At 34.6% G+C, this 23,816-nt stretch overlaps 1 protein-coding gene across 9 annotated transcripts in view; it reads right to left on the bottom strand.

Moving 5' to 3' along the window:
- The window catches only part of TENM2 (teneurin transmembrane protein 2), a 1,291,685-nt gene that overhangs the window by 850,221 nt on the left and 417,648 nt on the right, over positions 1-23,816 (bottom strand). For 7 of the 9 annotated variants that reach the window (XM_060634955.3, XM_060634958.3, XM_078446587.2 and 4 more), the window contains exons 4-5: positions 17,463-17,537; positions 13,750-14,025 (exon numbers count right to left, since the gene is read on the bottom strand). In XM_060634955.3, coding sequence (XP_060490938.2) covers positions 13,750-14,025; positions 17,463-17,537 — 351 coding nt within the window. The remainder of the gene's footprint in view (positions 1-13,749; positions 14,026-17,462; positions 17,538-23,816) is intronic. The other 2 variants (XM_078446599.2, XM_078446603.2) reach the window with 1 other exon arrangement.

Below are 23,816 nucleotides of genomic sequence, written 5' to 3'. Positions count from 1 at the left end.
CCCTTTCGCTCCATTCTAAACATAATAGCCAGAGTGATATTTAATAGGATATTTAAATAGGAAATCAGATCATGTCACTCTTATGCTCAAAACTCTGCATGGATATCCATTTTCCTCAGAATAAAACCACAAATTAAAATTATCTATGATGCTTTACATGACCTAGCTGTGCCTCTGTCCTCACGTCCTACCTTTCTTCCCAGTTTGCTTTCTGATGCAATCCCTTCGATTTCCTTAAATGCACCACGAATATTCCTGAATTAAACTTTTTGAATTAGCTCTTTCATTTGCCTGGGAGGCCACATCCCCAGAAATCTGCATAGTCTTTCACAACTTAATTCTTTGACTCCTTTAACTTTTGGTTTGTTCAAATGTCGCCTTTTCAAAGAAGCCTTCTCTGACATTCCCCAGTCTATTTAATACTGCAAAAGTACAACCACATACTCCTATTTTAATTCTTATAGCATTTATCAGTTTTTAGTATAGTGTTTTATTTACTTCTTTCTTTCCCCTTCCTTCTTTCTTTCTCTCCTCTCTCCCTCCTTTTCCTTTCCTCCCTTGCTTTCTTTCTCTCTCTCTCTCTCTCTCTCTCCATTTTTATGGTCTTTATCTCCAAGTAAAATTTAAGTTTCAAGAGGGTCGTAATCTCTAGTTTGTTACTGATACATCCCAAGCACAATACATAATAGGTACACAATAAATATTTTCAATGTAGCAAATGTTTATACTTGTTGTTAATCATTACTTAATATATTTAAATTGCCTTAGAGATCCGTTTACCAGTCATATGGGGAAGCCATTCTCATTTATGTTCCTGACCTACTCTCTGTTTTTAAATTAATTTATTTCTCCCTGAAATGGATAAGTTCTTCCAGTTTTCTCCCCTTTAATTAAAACAGCAGTAATGGAGAGGGGAAAAAAAAGATTTTGGATTGAGAGAATATGCAGACACACCAAAATTAGAAACCATTAGGAACCCCTAACGAAAATTATATAAGCAAAAATGGATACAGAACTACCAGGTGCAAACCAGTATGCCTTCAGTCTCTTTTCTTTGTCTTCTATCCAACTATTAAGAGCTATTCAGAGGTTGCTCCTGGCCGTCTACTCTTATTTCTCTGTCTTTCTCCTTATAAGCTCAACTTCCAGAGATAATCTATAAACCACTATTCTGATGTTCATTCTCAAAGTGATGTCTCCAGTTCAGAGCTCTCCTCTAGGTCCCATTCTTAACAATTACATAATTATTGACATTGCCTTTCTATTTGAATGTATTGTGTTACATAGCAACATCCAAAATGGAACTCTTGGTCAGCCCCTCAATTCTATCCTTTCCAAGGATTCCCATTTTAGTACATAAGTATCCATCAAATTGCTAAAGACAAAAATCCTTGATATCTCTTGTTCATCATTTCCTACATTCAAACCATCATCAAGTTCTGTATATTTTATCTTTCAAATGAATTTCAAATCATTTGCTTCTCTACCTTGGTAAAGACTATACCATTTCCCCAAAGGCTACACAATTTCTCCCAAGTTCCAAAAGAAATGGATAAATGAAATGCTACAGAATTCAGAGGTGTGGGAATTCACATATAGTTAAAGAGACTAGAAGGGTCTTGATTCCAAGTCTAAGAGGACTTGGCATCTTAGATAATTCTTTGATGATAATGGGAATATTATTGATGTGTAGATTTGGGATAGCAGTCAAAGCAAAGGCAACAGTACAAAGACTCAGAGGAGGAAAGAGTATGCTCTAGAAAAAATACACAGCCCAGTTGGACTAGATCCGAAAATATATTTAGAGGAGAAGTGGGAGCAAGGGCTAAAAACATAAAATTGGACTATATTGTGGAGAGCGTGAAATACCACAGAGGGACAGATTAAGTTGATTTGTATACTTCCTGCCTTCCCAATGTGCCTTTTTGCTCATAGCCATAAATGTGTATCAGTGGAAGTGGAAGACAGCTTGTATTCTCTTAATTATTCTGCATTTCACTAGGGTCTTTTCCATTCTGCATGTACAAAGGGATGCTCCAGAATATAGAACTTTTTCTACTCTTTTATTTCTATAACATCAATTATTAAGCAACACTCTATATTAGTAGAGCCATATGCTTATTATAATAGTAATTGCTTCCACATGATTATTTTCAGAGATTTTTCTTTATGTACTGAGATATTTATCTTTCATGCAAAACTACCTATTTTGTAAAAATACCAATAGCTGGGATACCACTGTGTTTATGATTACTATCCTCATTGAATCAAAGGCACCATATAGATGGAGAAAGTTTTAAGAATATTTAATACATCATTTACTCGATTCTATCTCCTCAAGGTGCCTTGCAGATTGTCTTAGCAGATGTGAATTTCCTTTTATCATGTGGAATGCAATTCTGTCCTTGGTTTGTTATAAATTAACAATCTGAAATAAAGTCCCACATTCTGAACAACAGCTAAAATATTTAATATGTCTTATCCTACAAAGGGCTAGTTGTTTTTTTCCCCCCCTTTGGTCGATGCAACCATTTTAAATAGTTTTCTAGCTTTAGACTGATGAATTAAATGGATTTCTGAGATCTCCAGGTCAAGCCTATGTATGTATATATGTACGCGTATGTGTGTACGTGCGTATACACATATATGATGTTCCACCCTATAGGAAATAAGTTGCATAATTTTGAGAATGTAACCCAGTGATTTTCACACCTGTAAATGAACATTTTCAACTATATTATCAAGAACAAAGTACAATAGGACTTATTCTGGGATTACTGTAGGCATCATAAAAAAACTAAAAAAAAAAAAAAAGTGAGCATAATCCAACATCTTCTCATCTGGAGAAGAAATACAAAACATAAAATAAGACATATAAACATTCAATAAACACATGGAAAGTCACTCAGCCTCACTCATATTCAAGTAAATGAAAAACAGAATAAATATATTTTCATCAAGAAATAGAAAAAATATTGGGAGAGTTTCCAGTGACTCCTGACCAATACTGTGTGTGCCCACATGATGCTAACACAGTGCCGGAGCAAGGGGCAACTTTCCTGTTGGGAAACTAGTGGAAGAGAATTACAATTTTGGATAACCATGTATGTCTAAGTTTTTCATGAATTTATTATAGGATGAGAATTAGGAATGTGCACTGGAAGTTAGCTATAAGGATTTTATTCATCACATTGTTCTTTACAGCTTCTAAAAATAAATAAATAAATAAGTGAAAGAAATTTGAAAAAAGGTATTATGCTAAAGGAGCACTATGTACCCCTTAATTATTATGGAAAATACTGAATGTCATGGGAAAATGATTATATTTACTAAAAAAATTAAGGCTACATAGGGCATGCAAATTGTGATGCCAACTCTGTAAAAATATTGATATCATGCACACATATATTTTCATATATTTTACAAGCTTATGTTATGTGTTTTACACATATGTATATTCCTATATCTATGTATTATATATTAATATGTTAATATATGTAACCATATATATACTTACTATAGACATCATAAATATTAACAATAAAAATTTGGCCTTCAATAATTGTTAGTACTAAAATGAAAGGTTGGTAATGTTGGGATTTATTTCAAGAGTCCAGATTGCTAGGACTCTTTAGAGAGCAAGGAAAAGAACATTACTTTGTATCACATCCTATGGGACTTGGCTAATCTATGTATTCTTATTAAATAAGGAAGACTGAAAGTACCAAAACTTAGTACTTATCTTAAAACGTTAGACAAAAATGAGGCACCATCTGAGCATCCATTTGTTGATTTTGGCTCAGGTCATGATCACAGGATTGTGGGATGGAGCCCTGAAGAGGGCTCTGCATTGAACATGAGCCTGCTAAGATTCTCTCTCTCTCCCAGTGCCCCTTCTTCTCAGCTCACACGCTCTCAAAGTTAGACAAAATTAACAAAATATACTCTAAATTTTAAACATGAGACAATTAAAATTAAAGGATGAACTTGAAGAAAAAGAAAGCGTGAGAGTAATACAGACAGGTAGAAAGTGTGAGAGTAATACAGACAGGTAGAAAGCTTGAAAGAAAAATAAATATATTCACATCAAATCTGGTTTTTAAAAGATCTGAGAGATAAAAATACAAGTATAGGGATGAGAAGAGAGACCCAAATGAAGTTACAGAGATTATAATAAAGTATATGAATACAGGACTCCAGAAGCAATAAGGATATAGAAACAGAAAGAATCTTTAAGAAACTGTTAATCAACTACAACACACTGAGTGTTCCTATAAAAATAATGTTATGACCTATCTTCATTGTATATAGCACTATTTGATGCTATTATTTAATCATTTGATTAAGTAGTATCAATGCTGGGTTATGGCTGTTGTAACACAGTATTGTATGCATAAGCATAACAGATAAATGTCAAGAATATTTCCTATTCTCCAAGAGCTTCAAATTAGATGCTTTTCAAATTTTAGTATTTTAATTATATCCAACATTCATATGCTAGTTAGGGGTTAATTTCTCCACTTGAAATACCAAGAAGCAGGAATCAAAATCTCTGTAATCCAGGGATTGATTTTTTAAGAACTTCTACCTGGATTACTGTTTCCTTCTCTGATATCGCCACTTCTAATTTTGTTACCTTTCTGTCCAAACACCTGTGTGTGTGTGTGTGTGTGTGTGAGTGTGTGTGTGAGTGTATGTGTGTGTATGTGTGTGTATGTGTGTGTATGCATGTGCGCTTTAATTAGATACTTTCTAAAACAGAAAAGTCTCTGCTGAAAGAAACTTTCAGTAATTTTCTCATGCCTTCTTGGTCAGACCTTATTTCCTTAGGGTGAAAGTCAGCATTCTTGATCATCTGATCCCTACATATCTACTGATATATTTCTACTGCTGTCTAATAAAAGTCACTATGTTCCCATTAGTCTGACTAGAGTTGGAATTTTATGGAAAAAATATTCCTGAAAAATCATCATCATTTTTACATATCTTCCCTTATTCTCCAGCTACCATACAAACTGTTTTTAATTCATTTGGAATATCCATCATCTCATCTCCACTCGTATAAACTCTCTCATTTATAACCTAATTAAAACTCCACTCTTCAAAGCTGCCCCTATTATAACAGTCTGCTGACATATGCAATGTTTATTTTCTTATTTCCCTACCGAGAGTAGATGGAAATTTCTCTATACATGTACAGAGGCGCTTGTTTTCTTCAATAAACAGTAAAGTACATATTTTTATCTATCCATATAAGAAGTGAAAGTTGACACAAGGAATTGAGAGAAGAAAATAGAAACTCAAAAAAATAATAAGGTATGATCAGTACAGATAGCTATGAACAACAAGAAAGACAATCTAACAGGTTGCCACAAGATAATGGATTATCCACATATTCCAAGGGGAGTCTGGCTCCTTAGACTTCATCTCCTGGGAAATAAAATGTCTAAAACAATATTCACTTAACATTTTGTCACAAGCCCATATCAATATAAAACTTTTGTCTACAAATCCAATGTATATAGTTTTGCATTTATATAATCTATCATTTATGTGTGTTTGTATATATACTAATATATGCATGATAAAACATACTCAAAAATAGAAAGTTTAAAGGAGAAATGAACAGAAAAGCAACTACAAACAGAACTTTTCATATCTTTCTGTACCCCAATGAGCCTTGATGCTCAAATCAGATTTTGAAAACCTAATCCCACTAATTTTAACAAGAGGGCAGAATGAAATAATAAAGAAATGAGCTCACTGATGCTGTGACTGATCCTAAAGTCCTGAGGGCAGAGGTCAGGGCTGGGAATGGAAGAAGGACATAGAAGAATATATTTTATGTTTTGCAAATAAATCAGCCTTCCCACCAAATCAAACACCATATCTCTGACAGACCCAGGAGAACTGGGTCTGAGAACTCCCAGGAGGCAAGAATTCTTATGAGGGAACAGAGAGAAAGTGGGTACTTTTAGGTGCATTCTGACTTGAGTGGATAGGAAAGCATAACTGGAACAGTAGCCTCGAGTCTTTAAGGGGAAGGCACATTGGTCCTAGAGGGCCAACAGAGGTCAAGTCAAAAGAGGGTCAGCGTAGTCCTCCCTTCTCTCTCACCTCTAAAACTGTACAGTACCAAAAGTTGACAGTACTCAATTGGGCATTTTCATATATGGCCTTATGTTGCCATCTCCCTGGACTCTGATCAATTTGTATTTCTTGATGTCTGTCCTTCTCAATAATAACCCTCATCCCAACTGAACTCCCCCCGCCATGAACTTAAGCAGACACAGACATACAAAGACACATGCTATGGTCTTGTGTAATGCTGACTATCTAGCAGCCCTTCCTTAAATCTTTTCAGAAATAAAATAGGAATCCTCCAAATTAAAGTGTCTTCTCATCTGAGATTACTTAGCTACTTTCCATCAATTCTAAATAAAAACAAGAACATAGTTTTATCAGCATCATGTATGTGTGTATTTTAAAATATACATATTTCACCAATATGCATAACTTTCTAAATACCAATTTTCTTTCTTTTTAAAATTCATTTCAAAGATCTTTTAGGATCAGTGAATGTGTGGTAGCATATTTCAGGCATAGAATAAAGAAATACATTCCAATCCTCTTCCTATGTCTAGATGCTCTATGTAAGTCCATGACCCTCTTTTTTATGTTTAACCCAAGGAGAGATATCGCTGTGGTGTCAGTCTTTTCCTATTCCCCTCAGGCCAGGGTAAATGTCCATGAATGGAATTCTCAAAGAATGCCAACTTGGATATTTCAGCCCCTTCCATTAGTAAACATGCTTGAATTTCAATTACTTTTTCTCCTTCACAAATACCCTTGGGATGCTAAGAGAACTGGCAGTATACTACATTGTGTGTGAGCAAAAGCCACCTCTGAATAACACTCAGGAATCCTGCTGATACACTTGTAGAAGAGCTTTTCTTAGTTTGTGGAGCACTGTTCCCAGTTCTTGTTCCCAACTCAGCATTATCCAACATCGCTCCAAGTCCTTCTCTTTTGAGGCACTGGAGGTCTTTGTATATCACTGCATTTTTCTCTTCTAGCCTTTGCTTTATTGTCTTTCACGTCATTGTAACAGACTCCATAAACCATTTGCCTGATCAAAACTGAGCATAATTAGAACAAAGTCATTTTCCTCCTCTTTAAATGGCATCCTCCTATAAAGCCCTGGGGTTTTCCTCAATCAGCTGAAATAGCTAAAGTTTTTAAAGTAGGTTCTCCCTCCATCTATTTCCTAAAAGTCCACCCAGATACTTTTACATTAAAATAGCTTTCAATATATGTGTTGAAATCAAAAGTTCTGACTTTAATTTTTTAGCACTGCAGAAGATAGGGATGGCGAATCATCCACTCCCCCTCCCTTCCCACATGCATATAATTATTTTCTTAATTTTGAAATGAAATTTATTTTCATTTGTATGATTTCATCAGAATACCTTAAAATTACTTCAGAAATATGGTAAAGCAAAATTAAGCCCATTTTACAGGTGAGTCAAAATTATTAAAAAAACAAGCAACATCAATATTTTAAACACATGTTAAATTAAGCTAACGTTGTTTCTAGCTTTCTTTCTACCATTTTCATCATCTCTGGTTGCCCAGAATTTTGTATAGAAGTCAAGGTTGGTAACTTGAGTGCTCCAAAGGCTAAGCATACTTTAAATAAGTGGAGTACATTGAAGGGAGCTCAGGTAAATCAGATGACATGGGCCCATCTAGAGACACTATGGTTACTATTTCTAACCCAATTCATCCTGAAGGAAAGCTGGACAAGCATTACTGGACCTTGTACATTTCAAGAGAAGCCAACAATAAAAACTTCTACTTAAAATTGTTGGTTAGTAATGTCAAATTTTTTAAACATTGGGATGACCAAATAAAACAACTCATGAACTACAGTTCATAACCTCTAGGTTAATGACTGTTCTGTGAATCTCTTCCCTCGACCTTTGATGCCTTTAACATTCCTCAAACTGAGTTTAGGGAAACTGGGAAGGACAATCTTCAAGGTAGTTCTTTTGGCTAGTGCTGAATAATACTAAACATTAAATCACAAGTAACATTTTTAGCTTCAGGTATAAGCATTTGTACATAATACCTACATATCTGCAATTTCTATCCTGCTTACAAATCTATTACTTGAAATTTTCTCCTTCCCCTCACTGTGTCCTAGTTTCAGAATGGGTAAATGAAATGTCTCCTTACTTGGCATACACCTTTGCAAATGCTTTTTGCCTCACATTTTATTTTGCACAGGTTCATCCGGATACAGTTGTCTGTAGAAAATTTATACTATCAACTTCCTTGGCTTTAACCCATTTTATTTACAGCTTTAATACGTGATTGAATCTCTCTCCCAAATTTAAATTTAATTTGAACCTTGACAAACAACAACTAAACTAAAAAGTGACTGAACAATACGCAAAAAAGTGAAGAGTTTTCGGAGTGAATAGGCTTCTGGGGGTGAAGTGACAAGAACAGTTTGCCTCTCACCCAGTGACTGCCTTTGCTGCATAACTGAAGTGAAAGTACAGATATCAGGAACTCAGCGCTTAAAACCAAATGATTATCCACCAAGCCCAATGTCTCCCCGAAGGCCTAGAGATTACACGTGTAATAATCAGGCTGCCCTTGCCAAAAGTAAGGCTTAGTGCTTCATTTTATTTATTGTATTTATTGAATGGAGCCATTCCTTGATAGCCCCCGGGAGCATTAACAAACATGAAAGCAACCACCAAAGGAAAGAAAGAAATATATAAATAACTAAAAACCATGCCACTAAAGTTTATAATCTGGAACATGCAGTATTGACACTCTTTCAAGTCCTCTGTTCTACTTTCAAGTAACGTAAGCATTGCTTCCATTTACCAAAAACCTAAATCTTTAAAGTCTGGGACAGGTCCCTCTGCAAAACTTATCAGTCCCTCTTTTTAATGTACCAAGCGATGTGACAATGTGATATTCCTAAATTCTGCATCTGGTTCTACATTATTATCAGTTGTATTTTAGCATTGTGATAACCATATATTTAAGACTCTCATTAACAAACTTTTTGCAAAATAAGGTGCCTCTAATATCTGAACTTTTAGGGAATTGAGCAGATATTAAAATCATAGCATCCTTTCATATAGGAGTAGACCAAGAATCTTTTGACAGGTGATATTTTTTTCTCCTGTCTTTTATTTTTCAATCCATGGACGATTCATTTCACATTCCTTACAAATATTACTCTTTCAAATTTGCAAGCATAAAAAAAGAAAGCTTAAAAACACAATTTGGTATTCCAAATTGTCATCAAAATGGATTTAAAGTTTGTTTTGTTTTCTTCCATGTTTTTTGTTTTCCTTTGTTTTGTTTCTAAGGAATCGAGACAGTATTTTTTTCCATGGAAGGTTTTTTCTATAAAGTTTGGCTGGAAAAGAAATCATCCCTGTATCAACATCGAAAGCACAGTCAAGTATTACTATATTTCTGTAGCTCATTTACTATTCTTATTCCCAACTTTAAGAGCAAAATATGAGCCTTTGGCTATAATTATCTGGTGCTTATAGTAAGTTTTTACATCTGTTCCAAGCATTCTCTGTAAATTTTATATGTGCAATGATAAGGAAGAAGAAAGGAGTACAGTGGATTATAAAACACAAAATAAATTCAAGAGTATGCAAGCATAATAGAGTGGGGCAGAAAGAGAAACCTGGTAGCAGGTCTTACATGTGCATACATATAGGCTGCTCTAACGAATTTATCTAGGGGCTGAAGAGAAAAGAAGACTTGAGAAACTCACCTCACATGATGAATGAACGCACTGCGGTTGGTGGCAATAACCTATAGATACTGTTCCTGGTTTTAAGGAAAAATCCTTCCTCCCCTCAGAGTTCTGTCTTCCGGACTCAATTAACATGCAGAGAGTACCTGGGTGTGTTCAAGCCCTCAGGAAGAGACAGGAACACTGCAGACCTCTGCCAACAGGACTCACAATCTAATACAACCTATGTTCCCCAAACACACTTTACACAAATCCATTATGTGCCAAGAGCCAGCTTGTTTTATAAATGCATTTTGCAAAATGCAATGAAATTAACCCAACATTTGTATTTTCAACCTCAAAGTACATTATGAGAATTATAAATTTCCCAAGTGACAAGAAATGAAAATGAACATTGTCTTTATTTACTTTGGGTGGAAACAGAGAAGGTAAAGGGAAGGCTAATTTTCTTCTTTATCCAAGGCCAGATTTAGTTTTCTCTAATTTCTGGCTCTCTGTCCCACAGACAAGCTTCTTTCCTTTGAGTTTTCTTTTTTCTTTATGGATTTCTAATAAAATAACTAAAACTAGAATTATGTTGGAAAAAAAAACCCACTCAAGGATATTTTTAAGTCCCCAAGGTGAAGATATTGCCTAAGGGAGTCAAGAGTACACAGACCGAATTTTTTACAGTGTGTGCTATTCTGCATTTTTAAAGAGGCAATTAGTTATTCTTGTGTATTAGTGACTGCCCCATTTTCTCCATAACTCAGGTGATACAAAGGGCCTAAGAGAGGACATACTTTAAATGGGACATTTATTACCCCAAAAAAGGGATGATTCTAATTTAAAGTCACTGAGAAAGCTATTTCTATAGATGCAGTCAAATTACACAGCAGCAAAAACTTGGCCTTGCTGTTCTGAACTCTCACTGCCATTTCTAACTATGCCATCTTTAACTTAAAGACAGAGTCAAAGAACCTGATAAAACCACATGGGCCTGAGAGCTGTATTTATTTAAAGCAAGTAAAGCCAACACAATGTTAACTTGGTGGCCAAACTGAGTATAAGATGCAAGGCTGTGAAGAAAAAGGAAAAAAAAAAGGAAAAAAAAAAGAACAAATTTATCATGTGTTCAGTGTGATGGGACTTTCAAGTTACCAGGTTACTAGTAGATCATTTTTGTCACAGTAGCATGCAGGAAGAACTCTTGGTAGGAAAGGCTTTTATTACACGAGTCTGAAGGTTGGTTACCTGTGTCACACTACAGAAAGAGAATTTGGTTTTAGAGATCTGCTTTTGCATTCTAACTCTGCTTAGCAAAACCACAATTGGAATTTTTAAGTGCAATGTTTAAATAAGCACTGTGAACATCGAGTTACCCCCAAGATCCCACCTTGAAAATGAAAGGAAAATATATGGGAGACAAAGAAAAAATTCATTTTGTGAGCACATATCTTTAAAATCTAAAATTGAATCCGAGAGCTTCCTTCTCAAAGTATAGATTCTTTAACTTCCTCTTCAGGAGAGGCATACCTAAAAGGTTATTGATTTGGTTCTGAAGGACAGCGTGTTTATTATGGAGGAAGCCATTGCAGGGTACAAGTGTGAGAAATTAACGATGGCTTTGTAAGTGTCCACGCTGTGGTGTGGAACCAGTGGGGCAACTGTCAATCTATATGATAATACATTCCCAAACTTCATAAAATCAGTCATGTGAAAATGCATTGATTTCTTTGTGAGCTAAACAGAATTTGTCAAAGAGAAAGAACGAGAAGTTTACTGAAGTTAACACCTCAGCCTGCAGAGTGGCTCACAACTCACTTTTTATTTGCTTAATGAGTTTATGATGGGATGTGCAAAATCTCTTATTTTTATTTTTGGCCCCAAATGAGAACAGAACATGCATTATGTACATCTTGGGAATATGTGCAATGCTGAAAATTTTTAAAAAAGAGAGAAAAGGACATACATTTTATCTGTACATTTTTAAAATAACCCTCTAACGCCTAAGCTTGAACTCTGGCTTCCTTACCTCTTTTGTGCTCTGCCAGATGCAGGCACAAAAGAGTCTCTCAGTACTTTCAAGTACAGATTTCTTTATGCAATTCTGACTGCGTTATAACTAGCATTACAGGAAAATCTCGAGACACTAGACTCAAGGGTTTATTTTTTACCCATATATAGGGATTTATATAGACTCCCCAAAGGTGGAAATTGTTCATATATGATGCCTTAAAGAATACTGGAAAAAAGAGACTACTTTTGGTCTACCAAATACATTATTAATTATAAAGTTCTCCTACCCATAACAGTTCTAGGTAAATTCAAGGCAAGCGTTTTTTGCTCCCTTTGTTTCACTAGAAAACTCTCTTTATTAAGTTTTTAACATGTATATAGATTTTAAAAGAGAGGGTGCAGATTCTACCAACATGTTTAAATTTTGTAGAGATGGTTCCCATGAGACCAGTGAGAATACCACCGTGGAAGATTTGCCAAAAGACCTTGTTAAAATGTGCCATATATGCTTGGATAACAAGTGATTTTATTTATTAAGCAATCAAACTACTTCCATTTAAATAGTATTGGACACACACAGACTTGAAAAAGTACATCAGTAAATGGATTCAATGTATGCCTTTATGAAAACTTCCAAAAGTAATTTCCTATCAGATAAGTGCCTTAGAGTGTTGAATGTGCCAAGTGTCAAAAATTTTGTTAAAATTCAAAATGAGTCAAGTACAGATTTTTCCTTGAGTGTGCACCTTGATTAGCTACACGAACGGAGGCATAAGTAAGACACATCTCCTTGTCCCCACTATAGAATAAATTATTTCCGAATTAAACACAAATTAAAATGCAACAGAGTGACATCTTTTTGGATATATGCGACTTACCCAGGAAATGATGTATTTTCAACACAGTTTTGAGATTAAACGATATTTAGCCATGCTTTTGCATTCACAACAAGCTGTCCGCCTGTGAATTTCTTTTTCTTCTTTTAAATGCAAGAAAATACTTAAAGCTGCTCTAGTAGAAGTTTATAATATTTTACATAAACATTCTTAACTGATCTGTTTGTAAACAGTTTAATGGTAATTCTTTCCGCAAACACACAATATATTCATAACAAATCGCATAGCATTTGATGTTTTCTTCATAAATCAACTGTACCTAATGCAATTTATCTTTTAAGAGATGTTTTTGACTAAACACAGTTCTGAGTCACTAAGAAATCCAGAAATAAGCACCTTATCTCTTTAATGACTTGCCGAGGCTTCCCTATATTTACTGCTTAATGATCGGAAGCATTTAATTTTCAAAGTTTCATTAAAACCCATCTACAAAGCTGATGGATAAGCAATAGTGATTTGTGACAGAAGATGTGGGAAGCCATTAACCTACATAGGTACCAAGGAGGAAAGTGAACACAGAAGAGAATACTTTTTTGAAGACAAGTCTCTTCCTATTTGTCATTATTAAACTCCAGAGCATCTGTTCCAGGTTTGATCTTCAATACGGATATGAGGCATTGCCGCCTGGAAATGAAAGTCTAAGATAAGGTAGGATTCTTAAGAGATCTTCATGAAAAAAAATAACCCGGGTTGCCATTTACTGGGAAGGGGAAATCAATACGAAGACCTAGAAACTTGTGGCAAGAGGACATTTTCTAGGTATAGGTCATAGTTTATCAAGTTGCCTCTTTTGCAATGTAATTTACTTGCTAATAAGACCAACTGACTATAGCTGAATACTGTGTTATCATCGAAATGTGATTTTAAAATTCTCTCCTCATTTCTTGTGTGCTTGAGGTTTGCCGGTTTATTTTTCCCGAGCTCAGAGTGGGTAGACAAGGTCGATTTCAAAGAAAATGAATGGTTTTGTACTCCTCTTTATTAAAACACAGACATCCCAAACGCCACATTGCGCCATACCCAGAACATTAAAAGGTATTTAAGAAGCAGGCCTACCGTTCTCATCATCTGACTTATTTTCGTTGTCAGAATCGGTCAAAGTAAGGGCTGAGTTCTCACGACTGGACAGGCCGGAACTGCGTCTGGATTTTATCCCTCTCCCCCACAGTCTGATGGCGTGTTCTGGAGACATCCCTCCCTCTGTGTCGGAGTCGGCGTCAGACCCTGTGCTCAGAGAGTAGCCCTGATGAAGGATCCCCATGTCAGAACAGTAGCCACTTCGGTGTGGGGAGGGCTCACACATTCCCAATTCCGCAAGGGTGAAGTTAGTTCCTAAGGTGACAGCAACAGAGAGACCGATTATAAATTGTGAAATGCTTTACAAAGTTAAAATGTATTCTTACAAAAAACAGATGGATGCTTTTCCCATCCAAAAAACATATCAGATTCCCATGTTATACAGGAATATATGAGCATGAGTATTTAGGATATTGGGATACATTTGAGAACAAAAAAGTAAACATCTAAGATTAACTTTAATCCTAGGCCAGAATGCTCAGCTTTTGCTTCAAAAATGTTACAGCATTTACTGTTGTCTAGGTAGCACACGTAGCTGGAAAAAATACTGGATTTAGAATAATAGCTAATATATACCAAGTGCTTTCTTAGCTCTGGGCATCTTTTGGTTTGCAACTTTTATTTTACATTTTTATAGGTGACAATAACTTAATGAAGAAGATAATATTATGTAATCATTTTGTAAGGAAACTGAGGAACAGAGGAACAGAGAATTTAAGTGACTTACCCAAGGTCACACATCTAGATTGTAGCAAAACATGGATCTGATCCTTGAGCAGTCTGTCTTCGTGTCAAAGAACCTTAATCCTCCAATAAATGTGAGTGGTGGCCAGGAGACCTGGGTACCAGTCCCAGCTTCCCACTGGTAAGTCTCATTGTGGCAAGTCTCTTACTCCTTGAGCCCCAGTTTTCTCATCTGTAAAATCTGGGTATTAATCTCTTAAATTCCTCTCAGGATCACTGTGTATCTTCTATGTGATAATACCCACCGAACTCTTTTTTTTTTTTTTTTTAAATAAACTATGTAATGTATTATTTAATTCAGCGTCTGAGGGATGAAAAGTCAGTCCTCATGTTTTTAAATGATATTAAACAATGTCTGTTTGCTCACACAACTTAGAACCACAAGTAGGTTTCAACTATGGAGCATGAATGTGTGCACAAATGGGAAGCAGAAGCAAAGAGGCATTTATTGAACGTTTATATGTTACCAGTGTTGGGCATGTGGCCAGGCAGTTGATAGGCTTTCAATCTCATTTAAATCTCATAATAGCCCGACAGTTTAGGTGTTGAGCATTTTACAGAGAGGTTAAATACTGTGTCCAAGGTCATGCTTAGGCAAGTGGCAGATCCAAGATACACCGCTAATCTGCCAATTCCAAGCCTTTGCTCATTCTACAAGGTGAAATGATCTCAATCAAAAACCAGCCTGTAACATTCTGGCACAGTGAATGCTCTATCTATGTGTGTGCTTTACTATTACAGCTTCTTAAAAGACATTTTAAGGTTTCAATGAAAATTAGATGGAGTCATGCGGTACATTCTATTTACTGACATATGAAGCTGATTTTTTTTTTTTTGTCTTTACTCAAGCTATGGACAATGGGGGAAAATGCACTGAAGAAATGCACTTCAATGCTATAAGTGAAAAAAACCTTATAAATAACACCAAAGCCATGGTTTATGTTATGTACATTGATTATATTAGGGCCAGTCCCTATCAATCATATCCCCAAACTTATGATATAACTTAACTCCTCTATGATACTCCAAATACATGATGTTATTTCTTAGCTTTCATTTTTAAAAAGCCTTCAACAGCTGTTTGTATTAACCTAGTGTGACTTTGTACTAGACATATATTTTTATTCCGAGGTTTTACTTTCCGTTCTTTACTATATGTTGATGTTCCACAGCCTTCTTTAGCTGTGTAAATGGGACCAAACCCAATTTTATACATAAATGTCTCTGAAGAGTGAAACCTATTCATTGGAGAGCTAACCCAAGCAAAATTTCCTGTGGGAATGGGGTAACTTCCTGCTACCTGGGTAGGAAAGAGGGACATCCTTACTGCCACCAGCATGGTCCCAAATGCTGTTCTGCCCAGTGTACTCTGTTCCAGTTTACATCCTCGGTAATTAGGTATTGTCTCATAATTGTACAGTAAAATGTATATTTCCATTTTGGTAGTCTATAAAACAAAAGTTAAGTTCATGTATGTCTGATATTAAAATACTTTTCTATTTTTATTATCTCATTCTTAAGTAAACTAAATATTAACATTCTCCCATCTTGTTTTTAGAGCTCATGTTTGCTCTGGACAGGCATGAAATATAAGGCTTCCTTTACCTTCAATAAAAGAAAACAAGTCAAACTAAAACATACATGTTTTTATTCCACATGTGGGAATTTTAAGCTATATGATTCCATTTGAAATGGAGTGTGTATGCATTAAGGCAACTTTCCTGATGGTTTTCCCACACCTCATTATCTGGAACAAGCTTCAAAGACCTCCTCAGGAAAAGAGAAATATCTGTGAGAGGAAAAGAAGCCTCAGTTTTCAGAGCATCCCATGTGCTTTTCAATCTTGAAGTAATAGGCAATAAGCCTAGGGCATGGAAATACATGGAATAAATATAGTCTCCCTTCTTTGGTTATCAAATTTACTTGATGATAAGAAATTAAAATATTATTTTTCTGTTAAAACAAACTTGAGATCATCATAAATCAGTTAAAATTTGCATAATTTTTTAAAGTAATCACAAATGTTAGAAAAAAGTAGAGTTCAAGAGTTTCAGCTTTAAGCATACAGCCCCAAAGCCACAAACAAACAACACTGTAAAGAAAATTGGAGGTATTGTACTCAATTCACCAGGAAAAAGTAACCAAGTTCACACTGGCTTACAGGAAGCCAGATTTTCCTCTAAATTCAGAAAAATTTTCCTGTAGACTCCTCAAAAATATTACCTTCTAAACTCCTCATCTTCATCTTCCAGTAGGACCACAGTCCGCCAATGTTACCCATTTCTCACAATTCATAGTTAGGTGCCTTTTGTCCTCAACTAACTCAAAGAATAGGAATCCTATTCTAAGTATCCGGGACAGATTCTGGACCAAGCCTTTCCTAAGTGAGCTGGCTTAACATATGAAGCCGGTGAGCCACATACACATTGGAAAGGAAAAGCTGATCTATCATTTATTAAATCATTCAGCAAATATTTATTGTTCCTGGTGCTGTGATAGGCATTGGGGATATAACAGGGAGCCTTATAAAAATGGAGCCCATGACATTTACAGTATAATCGGGAAAGAGACATTAATCAAAGAATCACATAAACAACGTACAATTTATAGAGTGATAAATACTATATAGGAAAAGGACAAGGAGCCATGAAAGGTCATCCTGTGGTCCAACTGTTCATTCTTTTACAGCTTGCCCAACAGATGTTCATCTAGTGGTGGACTCACTAGTTGGAGGGACCATGAATTTGCTCCATGAGGTTATCAGGCCCCCTTCAGTTTGCTCTTACCATACCATTCCCAAACATTCCTCTATATACATTGATTTCAGACAAACATTTTTCATGTAGTTCGTCTTACAGTACAAAACCTTCGTGTCATACCCTTCAGCTCAGAATGTAAATAGTATAGGGGAATTTTAACACCATGCCAACTTATTGTTTTGCACTTACTTTGCTCATTGATGGAAGGCTGATTTTGCTTTAATTCATCTTGTATAATTATGTCTTTATTAAGCTCCATGGCAGCTTTGAATGGAAGAGAGAAACTAGTCATTGTGTGATTCTCCAAGCTAAGATTTCTAGTGGAAAACAGTCAACATTTCTTTCCTTCTTTACTTTCTTGCAGAAAGATAGAAAGAGTCATAATATTTCAGTATTCATGAAATACCTTCCATCTTCCTCTAATCTCTCTGGTATCACATTAAAGTGGGAATGTAGATAATGTTTCAAACTCATTTCATTTCAGGTATATGTTTTATGGTTGCTACTAATAAACTTCCCAGTGTGGCCTCATACTACATTATCAAGGTCAAAGTCACTATTTCTATAGATGAATGATTGCACAAAATCTGTTTTTACATCATGGAATTTTAGTATAATTTAAGGTGTTGGGAGAGAACCCCAATGTCTAAAAATTGTTAGGTGGATCAAGATAGCAGAACACAAGTGTTTAAAAATAACTTTCTTGAGAAGTCTCTTTTACTTTAAGTTGCCTTTTTCTTGATCATAATCTCAATGTGTAACCCAGATCCTCTCCAAAACTTTTTTAGAGATAAATTTGGCAATAGATATCAAGAGTCATCCATTGACCAACTAGTTGTGCTTGGGGACATAATTCAAAGGAAAGATATGCCAGCACATTGTGATCATGGCTTTATTTTCTAAGTTTTTACCAACTTCTCACACTTTGAAATAACCTTTAACTAGGAGAAGCACATATGTCGCTAAGTCAGAATTATCATGTCATGGTAATACCAGGGAATACAAATAGCACTGGAAATGTCAGCATTTGAACAGATTTTCTACTATGAGGGCAGGAAGATAAAAGTTAACTGTAGTAATAGAGGAGTACAATATAGAAAACTTTTATTATCTAAATATTCACTATGCAAGTCCCCTGAATTTAAGAGATGAAATTCTACACACAGAAGAGTTACTATGAAAACATGAAAGCAGTCACTAATGATCACTTATAAAATTAATCCCCCCCATCCCCATCCACTTACTGCTAGCATCTCTTCTCATATCAACCACCATATCAACGTCTATGTCATCAGGTAGTTAGTGATAACAGAAAGTAATATGGTGCCAATGTGAGATTAAGTTGTAAAGCTTGTGAAGATGCAGATTTCCATGAAGTCAATAAAAGTGATTCTAAAAAACACTAGGATCATAAGCAAGGCCACATAATTACCATGATCTAACATAATTAACCTGTTAACAAGAAAAACTAGAAACACATGTTGGCATGGTGGATTCTTCAAAAGATGACTTGACAGACTTCCAGTTCTGGATCAAGATAAAATTCCTCACTTCTCTCTACTTCTCCCACTAGATGCAGCTAAAAACCTCTGAACAGTACATATAAAAACACATAAAAAGAGTTTAAAAAGGGTTGAGAAGAAGATAGACCTATTAGGATCCTAAGACCTGAGGAAGGATATGGTTGTGAGTTCCCTGGAGTTTCTTTTTGCCTTGTATATCCCAGACCCGGTGTTGGAGAAATCTGCAGATTAAAAACACCAGTGCAAGCAGACAAAGCCCAGAGTAAAGCCTACTGTAATTAAGTGTCCTCCCTTACCTCCACAAACACCCCAGATGGAATCGAGTGGTAAGCCAGAATTTCATCCTTAACCAGTAGGAATAAACCTTCCCAGACACCCCACACAAAGGTGTTATTGGTGGCTATAAGGGGATCCTAGACTTCTATCTCCACCCAGTGGGGTGGTCATGAAGCACCCCTTCCTCTCCCTGCTGGTGTCAGAGAAGAATTAATGTTAAATTTCCTTTCACCACCACTGAAGGATTTGTGGGGGAGCTGTAGTAAAGAGGTGCCCTTCTCCCTCTAAACCAAGTTGGTAACTTCAGAGTCATAGTGAAAAGTCTGAAAACCCAACTCAGCTCAGGGGCAAGAGAGCATCACTTCTCAATCCATACCCCCTGCCTTGTCAAAGTAGGCCAAGTGAGGGACTTGGACCTTCCCCTCCACCTGGCAGGCAAGCCTCAGTGTCTCATTTTTCCCACTGGCTTGGTAGCAGAGGAGGCCTTCTGAAACAGAAGATTTGAATAAGAGCCAGAGTTTCAAAATGTAATAGCCAGGATACAATAAAAAAAATCACTCATCATACCAAGAATCAGGAAAATCTCAACTTGAATGAGGAATGATAATTATTTAAGTAAAAGGTTAATGAGCAGTCCTTACGAAAATTAATGAATTCATCAATTTTTTTTGCAAAATTCAACTCTGTGATTATGATGCAAAATTCAATGTAAAGTGAAAGATGTATAATATAGTCATGCAATTTTGCCATAAAATGTGTATATTATGCCTCCCACAAAAATTGTTATTCTATATCCTTTTGAATAATTATAGCATAGTTCGAATAATAAATTGTATTAAACATAAAGTCAAATATACTTTTGATAATCAGTTTTATTTTCTGAAGATAAAGTTACAATAAATTATCTTTACTATTTAATATGAAATATTGATTCTTTTAAAAAATTGAATCCATTTTTAAATGGCCTTTTTCTAGCATCATTTATCCTAAGACAAAGAAAATCTCTTGTAAATAAACATGGGTCACTTTTCCTGAGCAAATGTTAGAGTCTACATTTTCAAGTCAGAAATAAGTATAAACTCCAAATTTTCTAACAAGTGTTTAAGAAAAGGATATAAATTGCAATGTTGTAGTTCTTTTTTATCACAGGAAATGAAGTAATTTTATCTGATGCCTTAAGCTTTTTCAGCAAAAAGTTATCAAGAAAAATATAGCAATTATAAGTGATAAAACATAACTTTTAATTTTGATCAAAATGTATCAGCAGATTACTACCTTATATGTAATATCGATACCTTACATTGAAATTTGAGCAATGATTGATATGTACAAGCTAAAAAGAATAATCACTTACCAAAAATTTGCCAATACTATCTAAAATATTATTTTCAAAGTCTAAAATCTACATATCTGTATATGCATTGATAAAAATTTTGAAAACTAGTGAAGAAACTACTTATGAATTTTAATGTTTTATACTTGTGTATACTAAAATTCTTCACATAAACTCCTTCTTAATGCCCTTCTAAAGTTCATCTGATTTTACATATTCAGATATTTTCCCAAATGTTGACAAAACTATTCATGAAAAGTCCTGTGGCTTAAAACTACAGAGTAGGTATACATGCATTATTACTCATAAAAAAAATTAAGTCAACTATTTAGATTTCAAAAATGCACTTTAAGAATAATTTTTTTTACATATAGCACTAAAATGTTAATATTTTGAGATTTCTAAACTTTCAGATGAATTATGGGCTAGATGGGTGATGGGTACTAAAGAGAGTATTGTGATGCACACTAGGTATTGTATGTAATGAATCATTGTATTCTACCTCAGAAGCCAATACTGCACTGTATGTTAACAAACTAAAATTTAAATAAATAAAAAAAGGGGAAAACATCTCCATCTAAATGCATGATGTGTCACAACTTTCACAATTTTTAACTAGAATCATCCCCATGTCAATAAACTCATTCTAAATCAAGGAAACATCAAAATGGTTAGTGACGACAGGAGAGTTTCCAATATCCTCCGTTTCTCTGTAAGCTTTCTCTGTGATTTCAAAGTGAAAGGTGAATGTGGCATTCTCCTCTGGTATGGTGGCATTTTCACTGTTCCGAACTGAACAAAGCCCAAATTGGAAAACCCAAAGCAGCTACAACAAAAAGTTCTGCAGAGCAACTGCCAGTTCATAAATAGAAATGAAATACCCAGTAACCTAGCTAGTTCGAGACTCCTTTCTGCTGATGAAAATTTCAACAAAACAAAACAAAACAAAACAGAAAACCCAATTCCGGTATTAAAAACTATGTAAATCAGTTGTCCTACGTAACAGCATTACAAAGGTGTATAGTCATCTGACCTCATGAGACTCTGCCTCTTCAAACAAATTGCTTTTAGAGAGAGAAAATAAATAAATAAATACAAGTCAATAGTGAGTTAGCAGTAACGGTCTGGCTGTCCTATGTTTGAGAACAACTACCAGATTAGCTTACATTTACTGAGGACCTCATGGTGTGGCAGGCACTGTTCTAAATGCGTTCACATGCAATTTTCAAATTAATTAGGACAGCAGCCCTATAAAATTGTCACTAGGTAGGCTAGGGTTAAAGTGGAAATTCCTGAATTTGTTTAAAAAAAAGTGCTTGTTGAACATAAATTCTTAGAACTATTTCTTCAGATGAGTCCCCATTTTATGCATTTATAAAATAAACATAAAAATAGCATCCACCTTCATAGGGTTGTTGTGAGCACTGAATTAGACAACGCAGTTATAAAAATGCTTCTTAAAACATTGCCTGCCACAGAGTAACCTTACAACAAATATAGCTATCATGATGATCATCAGCTTACAGAAGCAGAAAGTTTATTTTTTTTAAGGGTTAACATTTTCTATTTTCTGAGTTGATTTTACAACTCAGAAACAATATTTGGAACAATCAATATTTACAAGTTTTGGAACAATCAATGTTTCTAGGAATCTGCTCATTTCATCTATATTTTCAAATGGATTGATACAAAGTTATCAAGTATTTTTGAATCCTTTTAAATTTTGTTATACTTGTAGAATATTGTCTTTATTTTCATTTTTGACATTACTTATTTGTGCTTTCTTTTTTTAAAAATAAAAAATGAGTATAGTTGCCACATTACATTAATGTCAAATGTATGGTATAGTGACTCAACATGTCTAGTGTTATGCTCTGCTTACCAAAAATGTAGCTACCATCTTTCACCATACACTATAATTATATCATTGACACTATTCCCTTTTTGTACCTTTTATTCCCATGATTTATTCGTTCCATAATAGGAAGGCTGTATCTCCCTATCCCCTTTCCTTATTTTGATCATCCCCTCTACCCCTTACCCTATAGGAACTATAAGTTTATTCTCTGTATTTATAGGTCTGATTCTGCTTTTTGTTTGCTTATATTGTATGGGGGGCTTTTAATTCACACATGAGTGATATCATATGTCATCTGTTTATCTCAGTCTGATTCATTCATGTCCTCTAGACTGATATATGTTGTCACAAATGGCCAAAAAAAAAAAAAAAAAAAAAAAACCCTCATCCTTTTTAATGGCTGTATAATATTCCTGTGTGTGTGTGTGTGTGTGTGTGTGTGTGTGTGTGTGTGTACACACCACATGTTCCTTAGTAGAAATACCACATGATCCAATAATTCTACTACTGGGAATTTACCCAAAGAATATGTAATCACGAATTTTAAAAAATATATGCACCCCTATATTTATTGCAGCAGTATTTATAATAGCCACGACATGGAAACTACCTAAATATCCACCAATAGATTGGTGTATTTTCTTTATTTTAACTGGATTTTCACCAATGACTGCTTTTGTCTTTCAAAAAACACATTTTTGCTTTTCTGATTCTGTATGTTTTTTAGTTTATTACCTTCTACCCTTATATATACAAATTATTCTTTTCCCCTCCTTTGAGTTTATTCAATGATTCTTTTCCATATCTTTAAAATTTGAATCTTTACATCATCAGTATTTAGCCATGCTACTTTTTTATTATGAATATTTCACACTATAAATTTTTTTAAGCACCACTTTTACTATATTTGTCAAGTTTTGATTCATAGCATTTTCATTGTTGTTTAGATATAAACATTTTACATATCTATTGCACCTATTTATTAAGTTTCCAAATGTATTGTGATATGTATTTATTTCTGTTTTTGACTTCTAATTTAATTCTGTTTGCCTAGAGAGCAAAATTTTTATGTTACTAAACCTTTGAATAATTTTGAAACTTGTTCTATAAACTGATAAACTTTTTACAAGTATTTTCTATGTATCTAAGAAGAACACATGTTCTCTAATTACTGAGTGCAAGGTTGTATATCTGTCAATTCAACTAAATTATTAATCATGTGTTCAATTCTTCTATACGGTAGTAATTCTTCTCTATGATTTGCTGTTTGCTTGTCTTATCAATAAATGAAAGATGTATGATAAAATTTCATACAATAATTGGTGTTTCTTCCCATAGTTGTATCACTATCTGCTATTTGTCTATTTAAGGCTCCATTATGCTAAGTGTATATAGGTTTAGAATTATTACAGATTTCTGATAGATTGAATATTTTATTAATATACAGTGACTATCTCTAATAAACATTCTTGAAATAATATCTGATTTTAATATCAATTATATTTTAAAATTAATTTGTCCATTTCATCCAAATTACTATAGTTTATGACAAT

The sequence above is a fragment of the Panthera onca genome, chromosome A1 (genome assembly GCF_046562875.1).
Source record: "Panthera onca isolate mPanOnc1 chromosome A1, mPanOnc1 haplotype 2, whole genome shotgun sequence".
NCBI classification, from domain to species: domain Eukaryota; kingdom Metazoa; phylum Chordata; class Mammalia; order Carnivora; family Felidae; genus Panthera; species Panthera onca.
The sequence above is the reverse complement of the archived record's forward strand: the minus strand, read 5'-3'. Positions and strand labels throughout refer to the sequence as shown.